Below are 23,152 nucleotides of genomic sequence, written 5' to 3' on the forward strand. Positions count from 1 at the left end.
TATTATTCTTTCCTTATTAAATTTTCTTATCACCTAGAGCCATTTCAGGATGAGCTGAAGCTTCTTTTCTAAAACCTAGATTACTCTTCATTGTCGATAATTAATTCGCGTTAACTATAAACTCGGGGTAACACTTTATCCAATCCGATTTCTTAAAGGATTTCTCTTTCCCTCATTTCGTTTTTTTTATCCATTCCAACTTAACCAAGCTGCATTCTTTCAAGGTGCCTAAAGCACAATATCTATTAATCTATTTTAATTGCTAATTGTAAAATTTAAATTTTCTAAATTAGTAGGTGGATTGCAGATATTTATACTAATATCGCAAATATGAAGAGGGGAAGGGGGTATGAATGTAATCTTAATTATATCCCATTAAATCATATGCGCACATGAAAAAAATATTTTTTTAAATTGAAAAATAAAAAGTTTAATAATGTCCTTTATAAGAAAATTAATCATTCAATGTTATACAATTTCTATTTTTCCTTTAATTTATTCCCCCCTTGTGATTAAAATATTATTTTTAAACACTATTTTAAGAAAAAATTATAATTTATTGTTCGAAAGATAAAAAAAAATACTTTTAAGATATAGTTTATTATTTATTAACTCTAAAACCGTATCATACAATTTATTAAAAGTTATAAAAATTAAAATTCAACATCCAACAAGTAAACTGATCTAAATCTAATTAATGTTCTTTATGTTAAAAAAAAGAATAAATAAATTTAGTCGGTAAGATGGGTCGGAGAATGTTGAAAAGATTGTATAAAATAAAATTGTTTGACGACGCATTATAAATCTTTCTAATTCGGATAATTAAATTTTAGATTCATCTAACTAATACTTTAAAAACATCCTAAGAACTATTTCAAACTCGGCTCATATCAGTTTTTAAATGTAAAAGAAAACAACTTGGGGAGCTCAGGTTCATATTCTATTTTTAGGCCAGGCCCTGATTTTTATTCTTCAAATAATATATTGCTCAGGATTGTGATAGACATGCCTGCAATCCTCTAATTTCGATCTTAATGCCTGAAAAACTGATAACTTTAGAATAAAATTATGCTTAGAATATAGAATGTAATAATTGAAAGGGACGGGACCTTGGCATGTCTCGTCTGACATATAATATTCTTTGGGACATCTAAGTTGAGTCCCTGGAATGCACCCCATCATTCGATAGCCTCTATAGGAAGCATTTCGCCCTAAAAATTAGACGGAGAGGATCTTTTCGATACATTACCAATTCAATTTAATATTACTTCTAAGAAAGATTTTTTTTCTCCTAAATGTTAAAATAAAATTCCCTTTGCAAGTGTTTATGGGTATTGAGACCAAAATAAAATATACAATAATTTTGATTGGATTATAATTTTTTTAAAAAAATTTATTTATAAGTATGTCGTGTTTGGGATAAGAAAATGGAATCCATGGGAATTTAAAATTTCTTGATCTTATACCATTCTGAAGTTATAAATTTTAAAACTATCTTGACAAAAAATATATTCTAGCAATGTATAGAATACCTATCCTATAAATTCCGAACAATTTTACCGTTTGTTTTTAATGTGCCATATCATTTTTAAAAAAATCGAAAAGTTTCAAAACTTTCTCAAATTTTAAAATTTTGATGAAATCGGAATGTAAAATGTTTAAAACTTATAAAAAAATTTATAGAATTATGTTTTGAACATGTTTTTATTTTTATATTTAAATAGCTTTTATTTTCATTAAAGTTTCGAAAGTTTGTGAATTTAATTTTTTTGATGTTTTGGACAAGCCTATTATGAATAAATCTATAAGAAAAATTAATATAAATTAAGAATACATTAAAAGTTTGCTGCAATTGTGTCTGAGATTCACAGTCTGAATCACAAATATTGGAATACATTTCTGGTTAAATCGGATTTTTCAAATTTAAAGAACACCCTCAGTTAAACGAATTAGAATTGGTAGATTGTGAATACTTCATGGATACTAGAAGATATTCTATCAAAAATGGCGTAATTTAGATTTTTCAATTTTTTAATGCGTCCTTGTAAAATATTATAATAAATAAAATTGAATTTAAATTAATTTTCTAATTGTCAATTACCAATATTTCCTATATCGGTGCCTAATTATTATAGGGTTCTATGCACACTTTAGGATGAAATTGAGTTCGGATTAAAGTATTTTTCCTGGCAGGTCCCTCCATCCCTGTATGTTCAAATAACTCCCGAAAAATCATTTTAAATTTATTTTTAATGTAATAAAACTCCGTCTCCTATTGGCCCACTGTGTTAATTTTTACTTAGTCTTACTTATTTAACCAATCATAAACCATTATTTTTACCATGTGATAAAAAATAAAAATATTTAATTTTAAAAAAGCTATAATAATGAAGACTTAAAAAAGGTAGATATTAAGAGTTTAGCCCAGTTATGGCAACTAAGATAAAAGGAATTCAATTATCTAGTCAAGACTGTAGATAAAAAATGTCCTCTACTAACTTTTTTATATAAAATAATATCAAATTTAATCAATATTCAGACATAGGCTGGTAAAACAAAAATCACAAATTTTGTATTTGGTTTTATATTTTAAAATATTTTTTGTGATTTTTTTTTGAAATATTCAAAAAATAACTTTTGTTTTTAAAAATTTTTGTTTTGATCGTCAGCCCTACTTAATTAGACCTATTTCTTTTTTTCATCCATTTTAATCTCTTACTTCCCTCTTTTACCTGAACTTCATTTCCTTATAAATATTAAATTTTATTTTACATTTCACTTCTCTACTCCCTCCCGCCTCTCCAAAAAACTCCCATATTACTTCTTTGCCCTTTCCCCTTTTTATATAATATTCACCTCTTATAGATATTTTATTTTACCTTATTCCCTAACTGATTATATCCAGAGCCCCCTCCAAAATTTACAACACCCCCATACTCTACCACCCTCATCTTCATTTATCTTAACCTTTTACTTTATCTCCTTATCAATCTAACATTGGATTACCACAATACCTATTTTCATTCTATCCCTCACCCACTTGGTTATAAAATATTTAACTAATTTTACAGAATTACCCCAAAATATGATAATTTTTGTCATAAATATAGTCCTTAAATATAATGTCTTAGTATTAGCTCTAAGCAATTCTTTTAATTTCAAAATGTGTAAAATATAAAATATGCCATATAAAAAATTTACATTTCTGGCTAAAAAAGAAGAAGGGGTTTTAACTGGGATCCAGACCGAAGCCTAAACCAAATCATTAAACTGGTATTTTTATCGAACCTAAACTGTTAAATAATTTTGTATCCGAACTTAAACCAAGCCGTTAAAATGCTCATGAACCGGTTCGAGTCTCATGATTTTGTGTTTATAAAAAAATGTGAAAGTTATTACTAGTAGTATATTGCTAAAACTCTAATTTATATCTGTCAGTCACAATTATTATAAGCTTTAATATGTTGCTATTTTACAACATCTTTAATTATAATTTAGTGATAAATTAAATCTAATATATAAATTATTTACATATATGGTATTTAAATGACACATCAAAATGTAATATTACTGATGGTGACACAATGAAGGGACGTCACGAAGCAAATTTTGGGCGCAATAAAAGAAACCACATTCTAGAACTCAACAAAATGTCACAACAAATAAAATATATATAATTCGAATGTGGGTTTGTACAAAAGTGTTCCCCTGGTTTTAGAGGTTCGAAAAGATCTGATATTTTTATTTTTTAATAGCCGAACCTGAACCGTTATTTTTATCCGAATCTGAACCGAAACTATAATACCTAATATATTAGAGAGGAGGAGGATTTATATTTTTTTTCAGGGGTAAACACTTTGTATAGGTATTAGAACATATATCCTCAAACAAAATTTGTTGAAATTATAATATTAAAAGTTTAATAATATTTTCTTGTTATTTACATTTTTACCCATATAGATATAACTTAAAACAGTCTTTTTTATCTAGCTCTTATTGTACAATAATATCAGAAGTTTCTATCTCATTTTTCCAAATTCATTCTTTTAGCAATTTTCAATATAGTATATTAATAAGCTAAAAAATGGATTTGTCTTAGTTTAAAATATATCGAAATTTAATTTTTTTCCTTCTTCTTAGTTTTCGCCAGAAAGCATGGCGTGTGTTTTAAAATCACTCTCCCAAAAATTTAGCCGAGTAGTACCATAGAAACCTGCGATAATAAGGCAGTGACATACAGTTTGAACTCTGAAGGAACCTTTGTCGAGGTAGTTATATTTGTCACTAGAAAGAGTCATTTGATGAATTAAAAGTTGTTCAATGATTTTAGTTAAAATAGATTTAAAAAGGGAGTTAAAGACAGTTATTGTGTAATACTTCTCTGATGATACTACATAAATATTAGAGAAATGGGTTTGTTCATGTTGGCGAGAATCGAAGCTTGTGATCAAAATCATATATTCCTTTACTTTCAACAATCGTGTATTGCAAATTCTTTATCAATATTAGTCATTATTTCTTTAAGCAGTAATATTTAATATCCACGATTCTGTTGGCTAATTATAAATTGAAATGTATCCTTTATTAATTTGGAGAGGGGAGAGTGTGGGGAGGGGGGGGGGAGGTTATAATACACAGGTTTAATTTCATTCTAATCTTCTGATTTCTTTTTTTTAATGAAGATATATTTTATAGAGGGATCGATATTAACAAATAATTTTTAAGTAGAGTATATTCATTAAAAAAAATAGTATAATAATTTATGGCGAAATGCTTTTTAAAGTTTTGATGGCATTAATTTTATGGTACCAATTAACCGCAGATATCTTAATAAGTTCATTCTATACCTTATGGTATTATTGTTACAAGAAATTATACAGATATTACGAAAAAAAATCTTGCATAATTAATAAGTCAAAATACTATATTTGTAAATATATTTAAAAACACATAAAAATATGCTTATAAATATTGATGTTAAATTAAAAATGGTGTCTGAATTCTAATGATATTATTATTTACAAGTTAGTATAAAAAATTGTAAATATGGATTATTTTTTTCTGGTTGGAAATCATACAATATAAATTTTTATATTACAACAACACCATTAATAATGTATAATATTTATTTTTATATTTTAAAAATATATTAGTGTAAGCTTTTTAAGTTTTTTTTAAACCTTATAAGATAAAAATAATGAACAGATTGATCTATCAATATGTCCATTTTATATATCTATATTTTACTAATTGTATTCAAAATGATAATTATAACCTTACCTAGAGAATAAAATTAAATGTTTGTAGCATTGGCGTACGCAGCGAAGCCAAAAAATGCAGTTGCCGGATTTTCAAAAATATTAATGTTTATATTAATTTATATTTGTTAATATTTATTCCTATCTCATATTAAATATATATTTAATTACATTTATTTATCACATTCATCTATTAAGTTATTTATCAATTAATCTCGATTTCAAGTATTCATTGGCGTAATATTTACATATTATTTTCAAATTTCTAGTGGCTTATTATTTATCTACCATTTTCATATTTCTAGTCAAATAATAATTTTTCTGAAACTCCTTGTCCAACAGGGAGAAAGAAAGTGCAAGCTTGTCCAACGAGATGGAGTCTCCGCCATCAAGCAGTAACAGCTTTTATGGAGTTAGAAGAACCGATTATTAATGCTATTACTGAAATATCACAATGGCCTGAAAGAAATATTTCCTCAGAAGCAAGAAAATTATTGGATTCAATACTTATTTCAATTTTTTTTCTCATTAGAATGTATTATTTAATTATACAACTATTTTATGTAATACTTTTCAAAAACATGACATTGACTTGATTAAGAAGATGAGAATAGCGGAGAGCATTTTATTAGAACTCAAGGAAATTAGGGCTAATGTTGATGAAGAATTTCAATTTTATATGTTATCGTTGAGTCAAAAGGAGAGCTATAGGTGTTTAATATTTGTCTCACTCGATTTTCAGCAAGGCAAGCTCATCGTCAAAACATTAGTATAAGATCAGTAGAAAAGTATTATAAAACTATAATCCAAATAAATGAATGGTTTTTAATTCATCATGCAGCACTTACCAATCTGCAGATATTATTTCCACAAGCTCAATCTTTTTCAGATGGTGATAGAAAAAAGATAATATTTGTTTGATGCCTTATTAGCTGAATAACTATGTTTAAAAGATTAACTAAGATATAGTCCCAAAAAATGCTATGGATGCTTTGTATAATTTCAAGCACATTTTAGATTTTATTCCCAATGTATTAAAATGATTATATATATTATATATATTAGCAACTCTTCCCATTAGTAAACTAATGAGAGAACTATGGCAAATCTCTATAACAAACCATATTCCATAACATAAAACAAACCATATTTCATAACAAGACGACCCAAATTTATTCATTAAATAAAACAACAATCTAATATATAATAATATGTAGAAAAATATAGTATAATAAATCATAATTATCCAATTCTTCATCTCCCAAAGGTCCACAGCTGACATCTTATACCATTAATCCAATATCTCCAACTAGGGGTTTTTCCTAACATTGAAACCCCATGTGATCATCATCTCTTCTTCTTCCCACAAGGAAAACTTAATTCCCCTGTCAGAAAATAACTGACATTTTATGTATTATATTAAATTTATTTCTTCTTTTTTCAACAATTACAACACGCCCACCCTTCACAAGCCCAGCGTCCCTCTCTCTGTGGTGGTGTTGTATCGAATCACCTCTTTGAATTGTATCGAATTACCCCTTTGAATTGTATCGAATCACCTTTTTGAATTGTATCAAGACGCCTTGAAGACGTTCAGGGAATCTGTCGAATCGTCTTCCCTATAATGATTTCGAATATAATATCTCCGATACATTTCAATATATAATCGCGAAAACACATATTATCAATAATGACATGTACATTGGGGTACTGCATTTATAATCTATGGAACATAAATATGGACAATGTAATATCCGCAAAACATAATAATTCCTTCATTTTAAGATATTTGGGAAATATGAGCTATAATACACATTATTTGGGTATGATTCATGGTAATTAAGAAATAATGATTTTACATATAATAATGTAATGTGAACATATTGTCTGTGTTTGAAATGCAATTTCAACACATGTAGTCTTCCTTCTGTCATGTGAAAAAAAACAAAGCTACATCTTTATAAATATCTCCTAAAATGAATATAAAAATCCATCTTTAGGTATTAAAAATAATTGCGAAACTTTGCCGAACAAAGATTATAAATAAAATTACAATACATACATATACAAATACATTTAATATTTTATATGAAGGAACAAATATAATATGTAGAAAATACAATATTCTCCATCTAGGAATTACTCAGTATTCTAAGAAAAATATACCATTTCTACCTAACTCTGTCATCACAATTAGCACAAATTTCACAAAAATGTAGAATGCCAAATAACAAAAATTAAGAATATAATGGGCTATAGGGTATATACGTAAAGAATTTATAATGTACCTTCACAATATAAAATAATTTGAGTCTTTTCTTTAAAAAAAATAGTTCATAAATAAATAGTAAAATGTGATGTGTTATAAAATTATTAAAAAGATAAGAAAATGTATTATGCAGCATAAATTTACAAAAAAAAATTTACACCAAAAAAAACTTTCTCCAGTATGCAAACTAAACAATATTCTCACCTCAAGGCATACCCATCAACCCGGGCTGACCTTATCTGTAAAAATATTCTTCACATCATTGCATACCATAAAAATAATATAATAATTGCAAATATAACTTCTTATAAAATTTTATAATTTAAAAAAAATATATATATTAAATATAAAGATTTCATAATTTGGAATAAAAAATATTATACCTCATCTAATATATCATATAAATTCCTATCCCATTTATATATATACTAAATGTAGACACTAAATCAAAATAACTATCCACCTCTAACATTGGATATTATTCTGACTTCCTCATACCCCAATTCCTTTAAATTATTATTCATAATTTAATATATCATATGTGTAATTCACATTACACCCTATTTCATCAAAATGGTTAATTACCTCAAAATAAACAAAATTTAATATATCATATGTGTAATTCACATTACACCCGATTTCATCAAAATGGTTAATTACTTCAAAATAAACAAAATTTAATATATCATATGTGTAATTCACATTACACCCTATTTCATCAAAATGGTTAATTACTTCAAAATAAACAAAATTTAATATATCATATGTGTAACTCACATTACACCCTATTTCATAAAAATGGTTAATTACTTCAAAATAAACCACATTACCTCACCCTCAATGGATCCCTTAATAACATATCAACCTTAATTGAAACTAAATTACAAATACCATATATTAACATTAATTATTAATAAATGATCCCACACATGTCCATCCCTTTAAAAATCCAAAATGCATAATTATATAATGCACACTTTATTACAAAAGTCTATTTCCATATATATTTTCCTAAATTTCAAATATTTAAATATTTAGCCATCCTTTCTGTCCTGCTGATCATGAGGTCTAGCTTCCTATGACGGAATACCTATAACACCATTCAATGAGTTTTAAGGCATACCAAATAATGATCAAAATGGATGTACCATATACATCTAGACATAAGATAATATACCAAATATTACTGTCTTAAATTCCTGATCTTATTTCCATATTCTTGCCTAATACCCATTACATACTTTCTATCGTGACCTTTTTTAAGTTAAATATAAACGCATAGAAATCCTTAAACTCACTGATCTATATAGTTTTTAGTACATTGCATTGTCAAAATTTATCATATAATATATATACAAAAATTTTGTTTTTACCTTTAAAATATCGAATAACTCAGGAATCGAAACTATCCTGTAGTCATCGTGCACCACTATAACAGACCATATTCCATAACATAAAACAAACCATATTTCATAACAAGACGACTCAAATTTATTCATTAAATAAAACAACAATCTAATATATAATAATATGTAGAAAAATTTAGTATAATAAATCATAATTATCCAATTCTTCATCTCCCAAAGGTCCACAGCTGACATCTTATACCATTAATCTAATATCTCCAACTAGGGGTTTTTCCTAACAATGAAACCCCATGTGATCATCATCTCTTCTTCTTCCCACAAGGAAAACTTAATTCCCCTGTCAGAATAACTGACATTTTATGTTTATATTAAATTTATTTCTTCTTTTTTGAACAATTACAACAAGAACATTCTCTTTTTTAAGAAGAATAACAGAGCCCTAAGATACAATTTGCAGGTCACGGCCTGGATTTTTTTTCGGCCCGGCCTGGGTTTTTTTTAAAGAAATTATATTTATTTTTGATTTTTATAGCTAATTTCAAATATTTGGTTTTAAAATATATAGCCGAGCCTGGATAATTTTTTTAAAAAAAATCAAGCCCGGCCCCGGCTGTTTTTTTTAAAAAATTTCGGGCCCAGCCCGGAAAAATTAAAATATGATCCGACCCGGAAACCGGGCCTGCAGTTCTCTGAAAACATACCTAAGATACAACTTCTGAAAGTGTGAATCGTTCGGATCTTTTAAATATTTATAAGCATTTGACGCCAAGCAAGGATGAGTAATTGAAAAATTAGCTCAATCCCATCGAAGATTGGATTTTACATTGTAAATATAATACAACAATTATTCCTAAGAAACTATTTGTGTATTAATATTTATATTTCCAATATTAAATTTTTTTACTTTATATATAAATTTTAAAGGCTCAAAAAATTCAAATTTCTATTTTGGGTCATTTAAGTGATTCATATGGTGGTTATATTCACTTTATTATTTTTATATTTTATAGTTTTTTATGTGCCGGTTTATATATATAATTTTTTTATAATTCATATAATTTAAAATTGTGTATTAGAAATAATTATTAGTCCTAATAAATTTATGCTTGATATTTTTAAATAACAATAATATTTCTTAAAAAAATTTATTATCTCCCCCCCTCTAGACCAAATTCCTGAGTACGCGCCTGGTTTGTAGTATAAAATATAGACAGAATTTGTTATAAATAATAAATAAATCATTTATGGCCCTATTTGTAAAACAAAATTTAACTATGGTGCTTTTTACCTCAAGCGTAGCTAAGGCAATTTAAAGAGGGGGGGGGGGAGGGGGGGGTTCATCTGCCTATATCTTTTAAGGGTTAGGTTTTTTAGGATAAAATTTTTTTTGAAAATGTAGGAATAAATCAAGCTTATTGCTATTAAATTTTTCATATAGTGCGTTTAAATTGAACGGTTTAATTCTGCGTTTTAGCAAATAATGAATTTTAAATGATGTTTAAAATAGAGCGATTCTATAGTTGCATAAAAAAAAATCAACAAAAAAATTTTAAGCAAGGTCTTTTGAGAATTTTGTTAAAATTTAAGGCAAAAATTTATTTTCGAATGCACATAGAAGATTTTTTTTTCTTATTAAATCCTGGACAAGAGGACACCATAGATACCACTTTTCTTTAATAGCAAAACAATGAATATACATTTTATAAATGATATATAATAACTTTTTTTATTTATTGGTTAATTTTTTCAATTTATATCAAGAATTTATTATGAAATTATCCCACTATTTTTTAAACCAACATAAATTATTATGATATACAATATACATTAATAATATTAAATCCATTAACATTTTAATATAATATTTTTTAAGATTTTTTATGTAAAAGAAAAAAAATTTTAAGTCACCGAAACATGAAATAATAGACTTATGCAATGGTCTGGTTTTTAGGGCTTTCTGAAATATTTTAAACATTGGGCGGGTGGTGGACGTATAAAAAATATTTTTAAAATAGGCTGATGAATTTGAAATATTTTTCGAGCGAAATGAGCAAAATAGACTTCTATTAATAAAAATTCATTTTTTTATTTCCTAATATTGCAACCTTTTTCAAGTTTAATTAAAAATACATTTAACTAAATGAAGAGCCAAATCAGCCACTAAGATAATTTTTAAAGATTAGGCTAACGGGTGGGTGGGCGAACGGATTAGAGGTTGACTCAGTTTTAACAAGGATGCGATATCCGAATATTTAATAAAAGAAAGCGCAAAACTCCAAAGTTCTTATGAAATATCCACATATCCTTGATATTTCTTAAATGGTTTATTCAGGCTTCAACTACTAGAATTTCCTTCATTTAGAATTGAAAAAAAAGAAAAATATGCTTTTTCTACCTTAAATAATACCTCCTATAATTTCTCAAATCAAGTTGTAAATCTGTTGATCATTTCTTTTTTGGCTTTCTTCCCAGCAATAGTTAGGAATTTTTTAAGCATTTTTGTAGATAAATTTAGATCTTACAAAAAATCATGAGGCATGCTATACTATTTTGTTTAGATTAAACTGTAAAATCGTTTAATCCATAAAATTTAAAGTTTTGTCAAATGTTTTAATCCAAAATCCTACATTTCTTTTAATAAAAACGCTTATACCAATTTATAAAGTCACGTTCCCACTTTATAGATCTAATTTTTTAAAAAATTTGTATATATTTCACATTTTATAAAATAAATTTTACAACTAGAATTTATTTTAAATTAATTAAAGATTTTAAACGAAAACATTTTTTGATTTTCTCAAAAACGTGTAAAATCTCAATATTTGCAAATAACAACTAAAAAATATAATTTAATTTTAAAATACATTACAAGTTCTTTTAACTTATAATTTGTTGTTAGGTCTATCTGAATGGAAAGTTGAAATAAATTAATAGCTTTAAGGATTGTAATAAAAAAAAATTCCTATAATACTCAAATAAATAATTATAGCTTTATAACTTAATAAGTGAAGTATACGAAAGTTTTAACGAACATATATTAATTCTAAAAAAAAAAATTCCTATAATACTCAAATAAATAATTATAGCTTTATAACTTAATAAGTGAAGTATATGAAAGTTTTAACGAACATATATTACTAAAAAAAAATAATTGCATACCAAATGTTATATTTTAAAATTAAAAGAATATATATTAATGAATGGAACAAGACCTCTATATCTTTTAGAGCTTTTTTTCTGTTATGCTTTGAACTGGGCCAAACCTCCTGACGATGATATTCTATGACAGATATGTCATATATTAAACCAGCGGGACATTTGATACTATAGTATAATTTTCTGCAAAAAATTTTAATTGAAAAAATATCGATTTGTAATTTTTTATCACAGTTATCTACCGACGTTTGTGTTCAAATCAAAAAAATTAACATTTTTAAAAAAGGACAAAATCAAAATATAGATTTGTATTTTAATTATTTGTAAAGTTAAAATTTTTTTAAAATAAATGATTTCCCTTTTTAAATAAAAAGAATAATGAAGAACAAAGCGGTTCTGTATAAATTTACACCAGAAAACTTCAAGATAGAATTTTTATTTTTTTAAATGAACTTCTTGATGGGATTGGAAAAGCTTATAGATTTTTTTTTATCATAATCGGGCATTTTAAAATTTTTAATGTCGTTACTAAATGCTCCACCTAATTACATTAATTTAATTTTTGATAATTAAAATTTATTTATTACCAATAAGCCACGGCCCCCCCCCCCCAAAAAAAATTTCACCAAGCCCAGCCCCTCCAAAAAATTTGGCCCCCAAATTAAAAAAAAAATATTTAGCTATTAAATTTTAAACACCCATTAACGATTAAATCTAAATAAAAATAACGACAAAATTTTTAGAAAATAATCATTTAATTAAAAGTTAAGAAAACCTGAGCATAATTATTCATTATATTTTTTGTGGAGAAATCCAAGAAAATTTAAATTTAGTATTAATGGCTTATGGAAAAAAATAATACTGAAAGCTTTTAATTCATTTATGTTAACATTTAAAGATAAAAATCGTCGTTTACAAATTTTTAATAAAAATAGCTAAAAATTTCTATGAGTGCCTCACTATTTGTTTTATTTTTAAAAAATATTGTCCCACCACCCAGAGTAAACAGTTGCCTATCCCAGCTGGAAATTCCTGAATACGGCCCTGATTATAAATGCATATTCTTTGAAAATTAGTCTCGTCTAAATATCTTAAATCCAATTTCATCAGACTTCTACCATTTCAGAACACTTTATCTTAACCATTAATTTGATGGAATAGTTGTAAGAATTTTAACGAGTATCACTTATAAGATCTCTTCAATTTTTCTAAATGATATCCGCCATTTTTTGACAACTTATTTTATTTTTAAACCAGTATTAAACAATTGTAAAATGATTACCTTGATATTCCTTTGAAATGTTTAAGGTTTAGATTTTGGCAAGAGCAGTGGTAAAGCTTTAGTAGTAAAGGTGACAAAATTATTATGGACAGTTAAAATATTATCTAGACTCTTTAATTTGAGTATTATCTTTATTAAAAATAAAGGAGAAATCAGTGGGAATAAAATTTCTAGTGGTTGCTAGAATAGGATGGTGATATTTTTTTTTTAATGTATAGTAAATTAATATATTCTTATTAAAATTCAAGATATTATCTAAATTATAAAGATTTAATTAACATACACGCTTTCCCAACCTTGGTTTAATAGTCTCTAAAGTAATGTCAAAAATTATATTCATATAGTTTTGAATCTAGTTAAAATAATTTTATAACCAATATATAATTTCTATAAGAATAGAAATTTAGCAATAACAATTTTTATCCAGTCTCAAGCCTTCATTAAAATGATAAACTTTTAAAAGGATCCAAATATCATTCATTAAAAGGATCTCAATCAGGATCCTTGTTTAAAAAAAAGGATCGTCGATCAGCTATTTGACAAAATTTGGATCGAATCCAAGATTATCGATTCTTATGGTTTTCGGTTTAACGTAATAAATTTTATACGCTACCGTTGACTACATGTTAATCAGAGATTTACTTACCTCGGTTCGGCCCGTCCGAGAGCACGGCCCGTGGATCGGATCAGACAAAAATTTTAAAGAGAATGACAACTTGTACGAAATTTTCAACGGGCCCAAATGGGCCGAGGCCTTTTATGTCATACACGAAAAAAATTTCCCCATAGAGCTTAATCACGAGTGCATTTCCCCTGAATGCACATTACCTCGTATGCCTATTGCAGCGAAAAGATATTCCGCGAATGAATTATCGTAAATATTATATCGCAAAATTTACCAAAAATGCATTACCGCAAGAGCATTGTAGCAAATTATTCGAATGCCTCGATTCTACATATAGGGGAGACTAGGGTTAGGTAAACCCCGGGACTTGGCAAACCATTAATCTTATTTTAAAATTAAATATACGAGAAGGTTAAAATTTTATCCTAATATATTTTTTTTAGTTTACATCTATAGACAAAAAAATCTTTTGAAATATTTAATAATTAAAAATTTTGTTTAAGAAATAAAATTTTGATGAAATTTTCAAAAGATATTTACATGATAAAATTTTAATTTTTATTAAAATATATAATCATTTATATGTAAATTAAATTTTATAGCAAAGTTTAAACACTCTTCTATAACTTGGGAAAGTTTTATGAGTATTTATTATATCTAGATATTATTTCAATCATAATTTATCAATTTAGAGCTATCGGAGCTTACTAAACCATACACGTCAATTATGGCAGTTAATGAAAAAAATAATTTTTAAAATGCAATTTCATGGCGGTTTCATGATTTGTATTTAGTATTTATGCTCAGAAATCATAATCTCTCCTTGAGATCCTTATTTTTTTATTTAAAAATGTTTATTAAATTAACCAAAATTTAGTTTTAATTTTTATATATAATTTACTTCAATTTATAAGTATTATGATATTTTGAACAATAAAATTATTCTAATTAATAAATAAAAATTTATTATGGCCTAAAAAAATCAATGGTTTAGGAAGTCTCATGAAGTGGTATGCCTCACCACGCTATTGGGGCTAGTTGAAAATTTTTCACTTCTACAAAAAATAAAATTTAAAAAAAAAAATTATATTTTTAAATTTTTTTATATGACACCTTTAAATAGTATAGTTTTAGGTATCTAATCATATATTATTTTATAATCTAAAAAAAACCACAAGCTATAGCCAATTTTGTAAAAATAGGTTCGACTAACCCCAATCTCCCCTACCAATGTATTGAAATATCATCGCAAATGTATCACAACTAAATGCATTATTGTGAATTGCATTATCCCGAAATCCATTATCACAAATGCATAGTCGTGAATGGATTATCTTAAATGAATATAGTATCTCCAATGTATTAATGCGAATGAACGCAATTTGGCAAAGATTTACATCATATATATATATGGGCCTTTAAACGTGCAAAATAGATCTCTAAATGTTTGACTCGACGCCTAGCAATTTTAATATGTGGGGCTCGGATTTTTTTTGAATCGGGACAGGCTAGCTCTAGCATTATTAATTGTAAAAAAATTTTTTTTAATTAATCATGCATTCAAGTTTCTATGACTAAAATTTTCAATATATTTCTTATTGTTATACTATACATATTTTAGATATTATGGTTGGACTTTTTAATGTATTGGTAGACATACTATGGAAGTTCACTGTTTATTGGTATGCCGGAAATTTTATGTGCAAATTAATTCGTTATTTACAAGTATTTATCAATTTTTTAAAATCTGAATCGTCAAATGTTAATTTGTATTTATATCTATATTTTAAAGCATCACTATAATCGTTCTCTTTTCTGTATATTTATATTTGCAATATTAACTAGACAGTCGTTATATATGCATCCACTTACGTATTGGTGGCGATGAGCTTAGATAGATATTTGGCCGTGTGCAGACCTTTACATTACTTAAAAAAAGGTATATAACAAAAAACTTTTCAATTATACAATTATAAAACAAACTAAAAATATTTTATTATGAAACTATAAATGATTTTTTATAGAATAAATTCATATAAGAATGTTTCTTTCTGTTGTTTTTTATACATTTAAAATTTCAATATTTTATGTTGTTTTATGCATCCGTGATCAATTTTTTAATTAATTCTAAATTTTTATATTTCTTTAAGAAAGAAAGATTTAAAATGTGAAATTAAATTTGAATTTATATTTCTTTAAGAAAGAAAGATTTAAAATGTGAAATTAAATTTGAATTTATATTTCTAAATTATTTGGAGGGGGAAAAATTATATTTAAAAAGTTAAATTACATAAACTTTCGTGTTATATGATTGCCCTAGTTGTGACATAAATCTGGGACTTATAAATTTCTACAAGTTCTCTAATTATACTTATTCTCTACGTTATTTTTTAAATTTTTTTTCTTTTCAAGAAACAAGATATATGATGATAATCATAGTGTGGAGTTGCAGCTTAATCTTTTCAATACCTTCTTTAGTCTTTAACCATATTAAATCTGTATCAATAACCAATTCTAACAACATAAATGCTGATTATAAAGAGTCTTCATTCACCACGGATCTTCCTTTGAATCGGGTGTTTAAACACACGTTTTCTCTCAACTCTTCTAATGTGAATATGTTTAATCTTACAAACGTTTTGTTAGATACTCCAAGCCTTTATCTTGATAATTATTCGTATCAATGTTGGATTTCTTTACCCTACGATTGGTTATGGAAGCCCTATTTCACGATCATCATGGCATTGGTTTACATAATTCCGGCATTTATAATGATTATTTTTTATGGGATCATAGTTTTAAAGATCTGGCGACGTAGTAAAGATTTTAAACCTTACTCCGTTAACTCAAACAAAACCGTTAATTATTTCGAGTCTTCGAATACCTCGCCTTCTTCGCGATTACCTAGTTTCAAAAATGTTTTATCATATGGGTTTAAATACAGTCCATCATTTTATACCAAAAATTTAAAAGGAAAAAATTCGAAATTATTTTACTATGATAAGAAGAAAAGGGACCAGAGTGGTGATATTAAAAAAACCTTTAATAAAGCGACCATTAAAAAAATTGCCAAACCATTACCTCTTAACCGCGAAGGTAATTTTTTCTGGACTCCTATACACGCACTTCAGACTTCTATTAGACCCTTTTTACCCATGACTTACAACGTGAATTTAAATGATAAGAATGCGTGTCTAATATTTGACAACAAACACACTCAAAATGTTTACAGGGCCAACTGTATTAATGCAAATAATAATAGTATTATAAATCATCACAAAAAGTTGCAAAAGAAATATATTGGTAACGGAAATATCAAAAGATCTAGTAATATTGTAACCCCAAATAAAACTTATTCCAACAACATAACCTTGAAAAAAACTAATTCCTTGACTGCCCCCCTTTTAATACAAAAGTCATCAGAAGAAATTGCGAATATATCAAAATACAATTTGTTACCTCCATCTAACGATGTTTTCTCTAAAACAAATCAACGCTATTCTTTTTACAATTTAAAATTCCGAAAATCTTTCCAAGGCAATTATTTATTGTATCTGTTTGTTTATAAAAATATATATCCTTTAATATTTTATATCATAAATTATCATTTAAAACATGCATCATCGTGTAGTTGAAGTAACTAGTTATATTTTTTGGAAAACTTATCAAGCTATCTTGTAGAAATCTTTAATCTAATATGATTTCAAAATCAAGGAATATATTGTCCATTCAGGCGCGTATGCAGCGAGGGTGAAACAGGGGACAAATACCCCCCCCCCCCAAGCCAAAAAATTAAATGCTGGCTAAAATATTTTTCAAAAATATTACCGATTCCTACCTCTTATTGCATAGATATTCTATTCTACATTTATTATCATTCACAGTAGAAATAAATACGCTACTAATTTATTCTATCAATTGATATCGATTTCAATTTTCCTTATTGTTATATTTATCTACCATTTTAAAATTTCCACCTAATTACCTGAACCTTTTCATTGCAAAACGAAAATAAAATGTTTTAAAATGGCATCGATTTGATTGAGACGATGTGAATAGCTGAAAGCATTATATTGGAACTTAAGGAAATTAGGTCAAATATAGGTGAAGAATTTCATAAATTATATGTCACTGTTGAGAAAGCAGAGCTCTAAGAATTTTGTATTTGTCTACCTCAACTCGCAGCAAGACAAGCCCATCATTCCAATATTAATATAGAGTCAGTTGAAGAATACTATAAAATAAACTATTTTACCTCTTGAATACTTTTATTATTAAAAGATTCTTAATTAATCTGCAAATACTATCGCAGAATCCTTCCAAATCTAATTCAAATCTTGATAGAAAAAAATAAAATAATTGTCAGATTTTTTGGAGGAAGTAAAAGTATCCCATGATGCATTACTAGCTATGCCAACTAGAGATCTGCAAAAGTAGGCCCGTCCCTACCCGGCCCGAACGGGCTTCAGGCCGGGTTCGGGTCTAATTTTTTAAAAATATATCGGGTTTGGGCCAAGTCGGGTTTTTTAAAAATAAATAATAAAAATATTTGATTTTATTTATAGAAACTAGACGTCATATAACATATGTCTATTATTTTGAGTAATTATAAAAATTATTATCTCTATTTAAATAAATTTGGTCCGGGCCGGGCAGGTAAATTTTTTTAAAAAAAATTTCGGGTTCGGGCCGGGCTGGCATAACTTTTTAAAAAAAAATTTCGAGCCGGGCTTGAAAAATTAGGCCCGATACAGATTCCCTAATACTAACTATGGTAAAAAGGTTAAATATGGTTGATATTGTTCCAAAAAATTTTATAATTGCTTAGCATAATTTGAAACACATTTTAGATTATTTTCCTAATGCATAAAAATTATTATATATCTTAGTAACTCTACCCTTTAGTATTTCTATCAATCAAATAACATTTTTTTCTTTAGCAAAAATAAAAACATACCTGAGTAGTGTTATTAAATGGCTTGATTTGAGCCGATTTTTAAATACGTTAACTCAATATTTTAGCCAGAAAATTGCCTAAGCATAGATGTCCCAACCTTTATGCTGGATATGAGCAAAATCAATTTAGAAGAAAGCACGCTTTTTAGATAGCTATATTGAAATTAGTTTATTTTTTAAGTCAAATAAAATATTTGTGATACTTTTCTCAGGCAATTATTTCTTTACACAAATTTCATTTTCATTTTTTGTTCCTTTGATAAAAAAAAAATTTGTAAATCGTGAAATTATTTTGTATAATAAAAAATTATATTAAATATTTATAAATAACCATGTAACTATTTATAACTAGGTAATTCAAAATGTAACTTGTAAAGTAAAATAATTATTCGTCGAAAGTAACTTTTTACAACACCAATATCAACTAGAATAACGACGTTAATTTTACATCACTACTATTTAGTTTTAAAATAAATTATAAAGGTTATATATTTTGCTATCTAAAAAATTTCGTTTAAAAAATTAAGTAAATAAAATATTTGGATTTTATAATTCAATATTTTTTTTAGATAAAGATAGAAATAGTTTAAAAAACAAAACATCAAATCCTAAATTAATGGTAAACTCAGTTGGCCTTATACCAAGAGCAAAAATCAAGAGTATCAAAATCACATTTGCCATCGTGACAAGTATAATTTCTCCAATTAAAAATGGGGGATATAATATGCAGATTTATTATATATTTATATATTAGTATTTATCATATGTTGGAGCCCCTATTTTATATTTGACTTTCTCGACGTTTACAATATGATCAACGACGACAATCCGCGAAAAAGGGCATTGACTATGTTTATTCAAAGTTTGAGTCCTTTGAATAGCGCGGCTAACCCTTTGATTTATTTCGGATTCAACACCAAATGGTGGAGGAAAGTGAAGTTTATATTTTACATAAATATCATTAATTATATAGAACGAGAGAGAGTAGGATCACTATGTCTTCATATAACTTTAAGGAGTGCCTAGCAGAATAAAAAGTCCAAACATTTACAAGACTGGGAGGGGGGGGGGTTTACCATATGTAGTATGCATTAAAATTTAAAAAGATATATATATACATTATATTACAGGGATTTTGAATTAAACCGTTAATCTGATATTAGCCATTTTTATTTATCGAAGAACCGTTAAAAAATTTGACACTCGAACCTGAATCGAACCTCAAATGCCTGTAAACCGGTTTGAACCTTTTGGTATCTTAACTCTTTTAAAGATAATTAATAATCAATTTTAACTGATGATTATTAATTAATTTTAAATATATTTCTATATTGTTATTTGACGGTGCCGATACCCAAGTTTGCATATATATATATGTGTTTTTTTAGTCCTAAAAGCATTCTTCCTCCTTATAGATATAATATGATAGAGGATAATCTTGAACAATTTTATTTTTTAGAAAATAGAGATAAAATTTTAAAAAAATATTATTTTCTTTTAATTCTAATACCCTCATATGAAAGTTTGAAAACTGGTTTTTAAAGGTTCAAACTGATTTGATATTATTATTTTTGAGAACCGAACCTGAAGCATATACCATTTTGGTTTGTTACCCTTAGATCCCTGGCACAATATATGGAAATGTTAAATTGAATTTTATTTTTCATAAATAATTATCATCAGAAAAGCTTGGAGTAGCCGAGGAAGCACCAAAAAAGAATGCATCCCAAAAGTGTATGTTAAAAATAGTGAAAGCTCTTTGGCTCACCGCTCTAATGTTTTATCATAAGCTATTATATAAATAGATTATTATACCTGACATACAAATTATATGTAATATATTGCATAAATTATTTGTTGGTAATGATTTAATTGTGTAAATTATATTAAGATTTCGCAAATAAAAGAATATAAATGGTTTGGAATTGGAATTATCTGATTATTATGATATACAAACGAAATTTAATATAAGGTTTGTAATCCCTATACATGGAGTGTATCAGTTACTGCGAAATACTTGTATCAAAGATACAAGATAATTTAATGGGTTGTTTATATCTGTATCGTAAATATAATGCTTCAAATGTATCAGTATATTTTTAAATTTGGCTTTAAAAAAATTATACATTCCATTCACTTTATTCAAATAAACTTCTAGTGAGTTCTATCAATTTCTTCATAAATTTTTTCCTCCAAAACTTATTTTTTTACAAATAATAAAATTAAATCTCTTCAACCATAAATTTGATGGATTTTAAATGATTTTAAGTCTGGAAATTTGATAATTGAGGAAGTTCGAAGAGCATAAAGAATTTGGAATGTAGTAAAAGATTTTGATAAGAAAAAAAAGCTTGATCAAGAAGGAAATGCTTGGAGATTTTTAAAATAAAATAAGCTAGACCATGCATTATTTGAACGAAAAATGAAGACGAGGTAATTATTTAATGAATATTTTATCATTATTTATTGCATCCGATTCGAAATTTTGAATCATTGTGTTCGAATCAAATCGCATTATGACTATATTTTTTCAAAAATTTATGATATAGTAAAAAGAAATCTCTAAATTCTTTTTTAAAAAATAAATATTAAAAATTTTACTATGTAATAAATTTATATAGATTATTTTTATTATTGTTAATTAATTTATAGGATACAACCTTAAGAATTTGTTCATGATAGAAAATCAAGCGAGTTTAAAATTAAATAATTTATTAAATTTAAAATTCATAAATATTAATAAACATTTGATCGGAAGGCACTCCAAATCCATATATCAAAATATGGAAAAGGAATCGTCGAGGAGACAATACAATATTGCATATCAGCCCATCAAATATTTTCAATTAAAAAAAAATCCCTTCATACAATTGATATTATGGAAATACATAATTATAAATTTGAATGTTATTTTGAATCACTTTATCTACAGGCTATATGAATAGTGTAAGTGACCAGTTCAGGGCCTGAGATTTGACCCATAAAACACTATTATTTATTTGAGTTCTAAATTGAATCTAAATGCAATGCTGGTCTAACCTGGTCTGTTGACCTTAAATACTATATCGTATTCATAATTGATTGTGGTTTAACATATAAATTATCCAAAATATTTTAATAAATAAAAAATCATTATTTTAAGTTACTATTTTGTTGCATTTCAAATATAGGAATATATAAAATGTAAAACATGATTAGAATACGTTATAAATATAATTGCGATTGCCAAAATAAAAATTTAAATAAACATTTATTTCAATTGTTGATTGGATGCGGAGTCCAAAAAATTTTTATAATCAAAATATTCCTTGGGAAGCTTAATATCATCTTTGATTTCTTTCGAATGTCTTAAAAAAATGTGTATAGCAAAAATAAAATATTACAATACAAAGGAAAACCTATATTATATTTTTATAATACCTTGTTCCATGATGAGGATGTCCAACTTCCATTGGTTTTTCATGATGAACTGGGATAGGTACGGCTTTAATAATTTCTTAAAAATCATTGTTGATAATATATGTAAATATAAAATAATTTTCATTCTCACATTAAAGCTGATGATTAATAAAGCGGTTATCTAATTAATTTAAATATACCAAACAGCTTTTGAAATTTATTTTCGATTTCTGATCACCATTAGTTAGGCAGTTAGCTTAGCAGCCATTTTTTTGGCTAAGAGTAAGCCTTAGCCGATTATTTCTAGCTAAGCCTGAGCTAAAAAAATTTCTTTGGCTAATTTGTTTTTTGGGGGTAAGCATGAGCCTATTTTTTGGTAAGCCTTTTCCGAATTCATTATCATTTATTTATTTTAAAATGAAAATAGGTTTATAAAAAATTTGTTTTTTAAAAATATGTTTTCTGTAAATTTAATGATTACTAATGTTCAGAAGAGTGATATCATTGTCATTTTTAACCTTTTATGAAAATAGGTAAAAATGAATATATTGTTACATATGATTAAGAGTAATTTTAATATAAAGTAATTCAGACGCGAACAATTGTCATACTAAAACTTTTTTAATTGTTTTTTTTTTGAAATTTGGTGAAAATAAATTAAAATCTTATTTCCTATAATTTTAATAATAATATAATTCTGTAGCATAATAATTTATCATTTTGCAATTTTTTAAATTTTCTTCTTATGAAAATAAGAGGTAGTTTTTAAAAAATGAATCATGAAGGGTATGGCATTAGATTAATCAAAAAAAAATGTCAAATTATCATAAACAACATTTT

At 26.2% G+C, this 23,152-nt stretch overlaps 2 protein-coding genes across 2 annotated transcripts in view; one reads left to right on the forward strand and one right to left on the reverse strand.

The window, feature by feature from the left end:
- The window catches only part of LOC135922151 (uncharacterized), a 52,167-nt gene extending 31,430 nt beyond the window's left edge, over nucleotides 1-20,737 (forward strand). The window contains exons 4-9 of the mRNA XM_065456576.1: nucleotides 15,579-15,682; nucleotides 15,803-15,896; nucleotides 16,370-17,494; nucleotides 19,441-19,602; nucleotides 19,668-19,851; nucleotides 20,597-20,737. Coding sequence (XP_065312648.1) covers nucleotides 15,579-15,682; nucleotides 15,803-15,896; nucleotides 16,370-17,494; nucleotides 19,441-19,602; nucleotides 19,668-19,851; nucleotides 20,597-20,702 — 1,775 coding nt within the window. The 3' untranslated portion in view covers nucleotides 20,703-20,737. The remainder of the gene's footprint in view (nucleotides 1-15,578; nucleotides 15,683-15,802; nucleotides 15,897-16,369; nucleotides 17,495-19,440; nucleotides 19,603-19,667; nucleotides 19,852-20,596) is intronic.
- A 1,426-nt stretch (nucleotides 20,738-22,163) lies between these two features.
- The window catches only part of LOC135922157 (uncharacterized), a 29,180-nt gene continuing 28,191 nt past the window's right edge, over nucleotides 22,164-23,152 (reverse strand). Inside the window, exons 3-4 of the mRNA XM_065456587.1 lie at nucleotides 22,334-22,409; nucleotides 22,164-22,260 (exon numbers count right to left, since the gene is read on the reverse strand). Coding sequence (XP_065312659.1) covers nucleotides 22,164-22,260; nucleotides 22,334-22,409 — 173 coding nt within the window. The remainder of the gene's footprint in view (nucleotides 22,261-22,333; nucleotides 22,410-23,152) is intronic.

This window comes from Gordionus sp. m RMFG-2023, chromosome 1 (assembly GCF_954871325.1).
Source record: "Gordionus sp. m RMFG-2023 chromosome 1, tfGorSpeb1-WG-v2, whole genome shotgun sequence".
NCBI classification, from domain to species: Eukaryota; Metazoa; Nematomorpha; class Gordioida; order Chordodea; family Parachordodidae; genus Gordionus; species Gordionus sp. m RMFG-2023.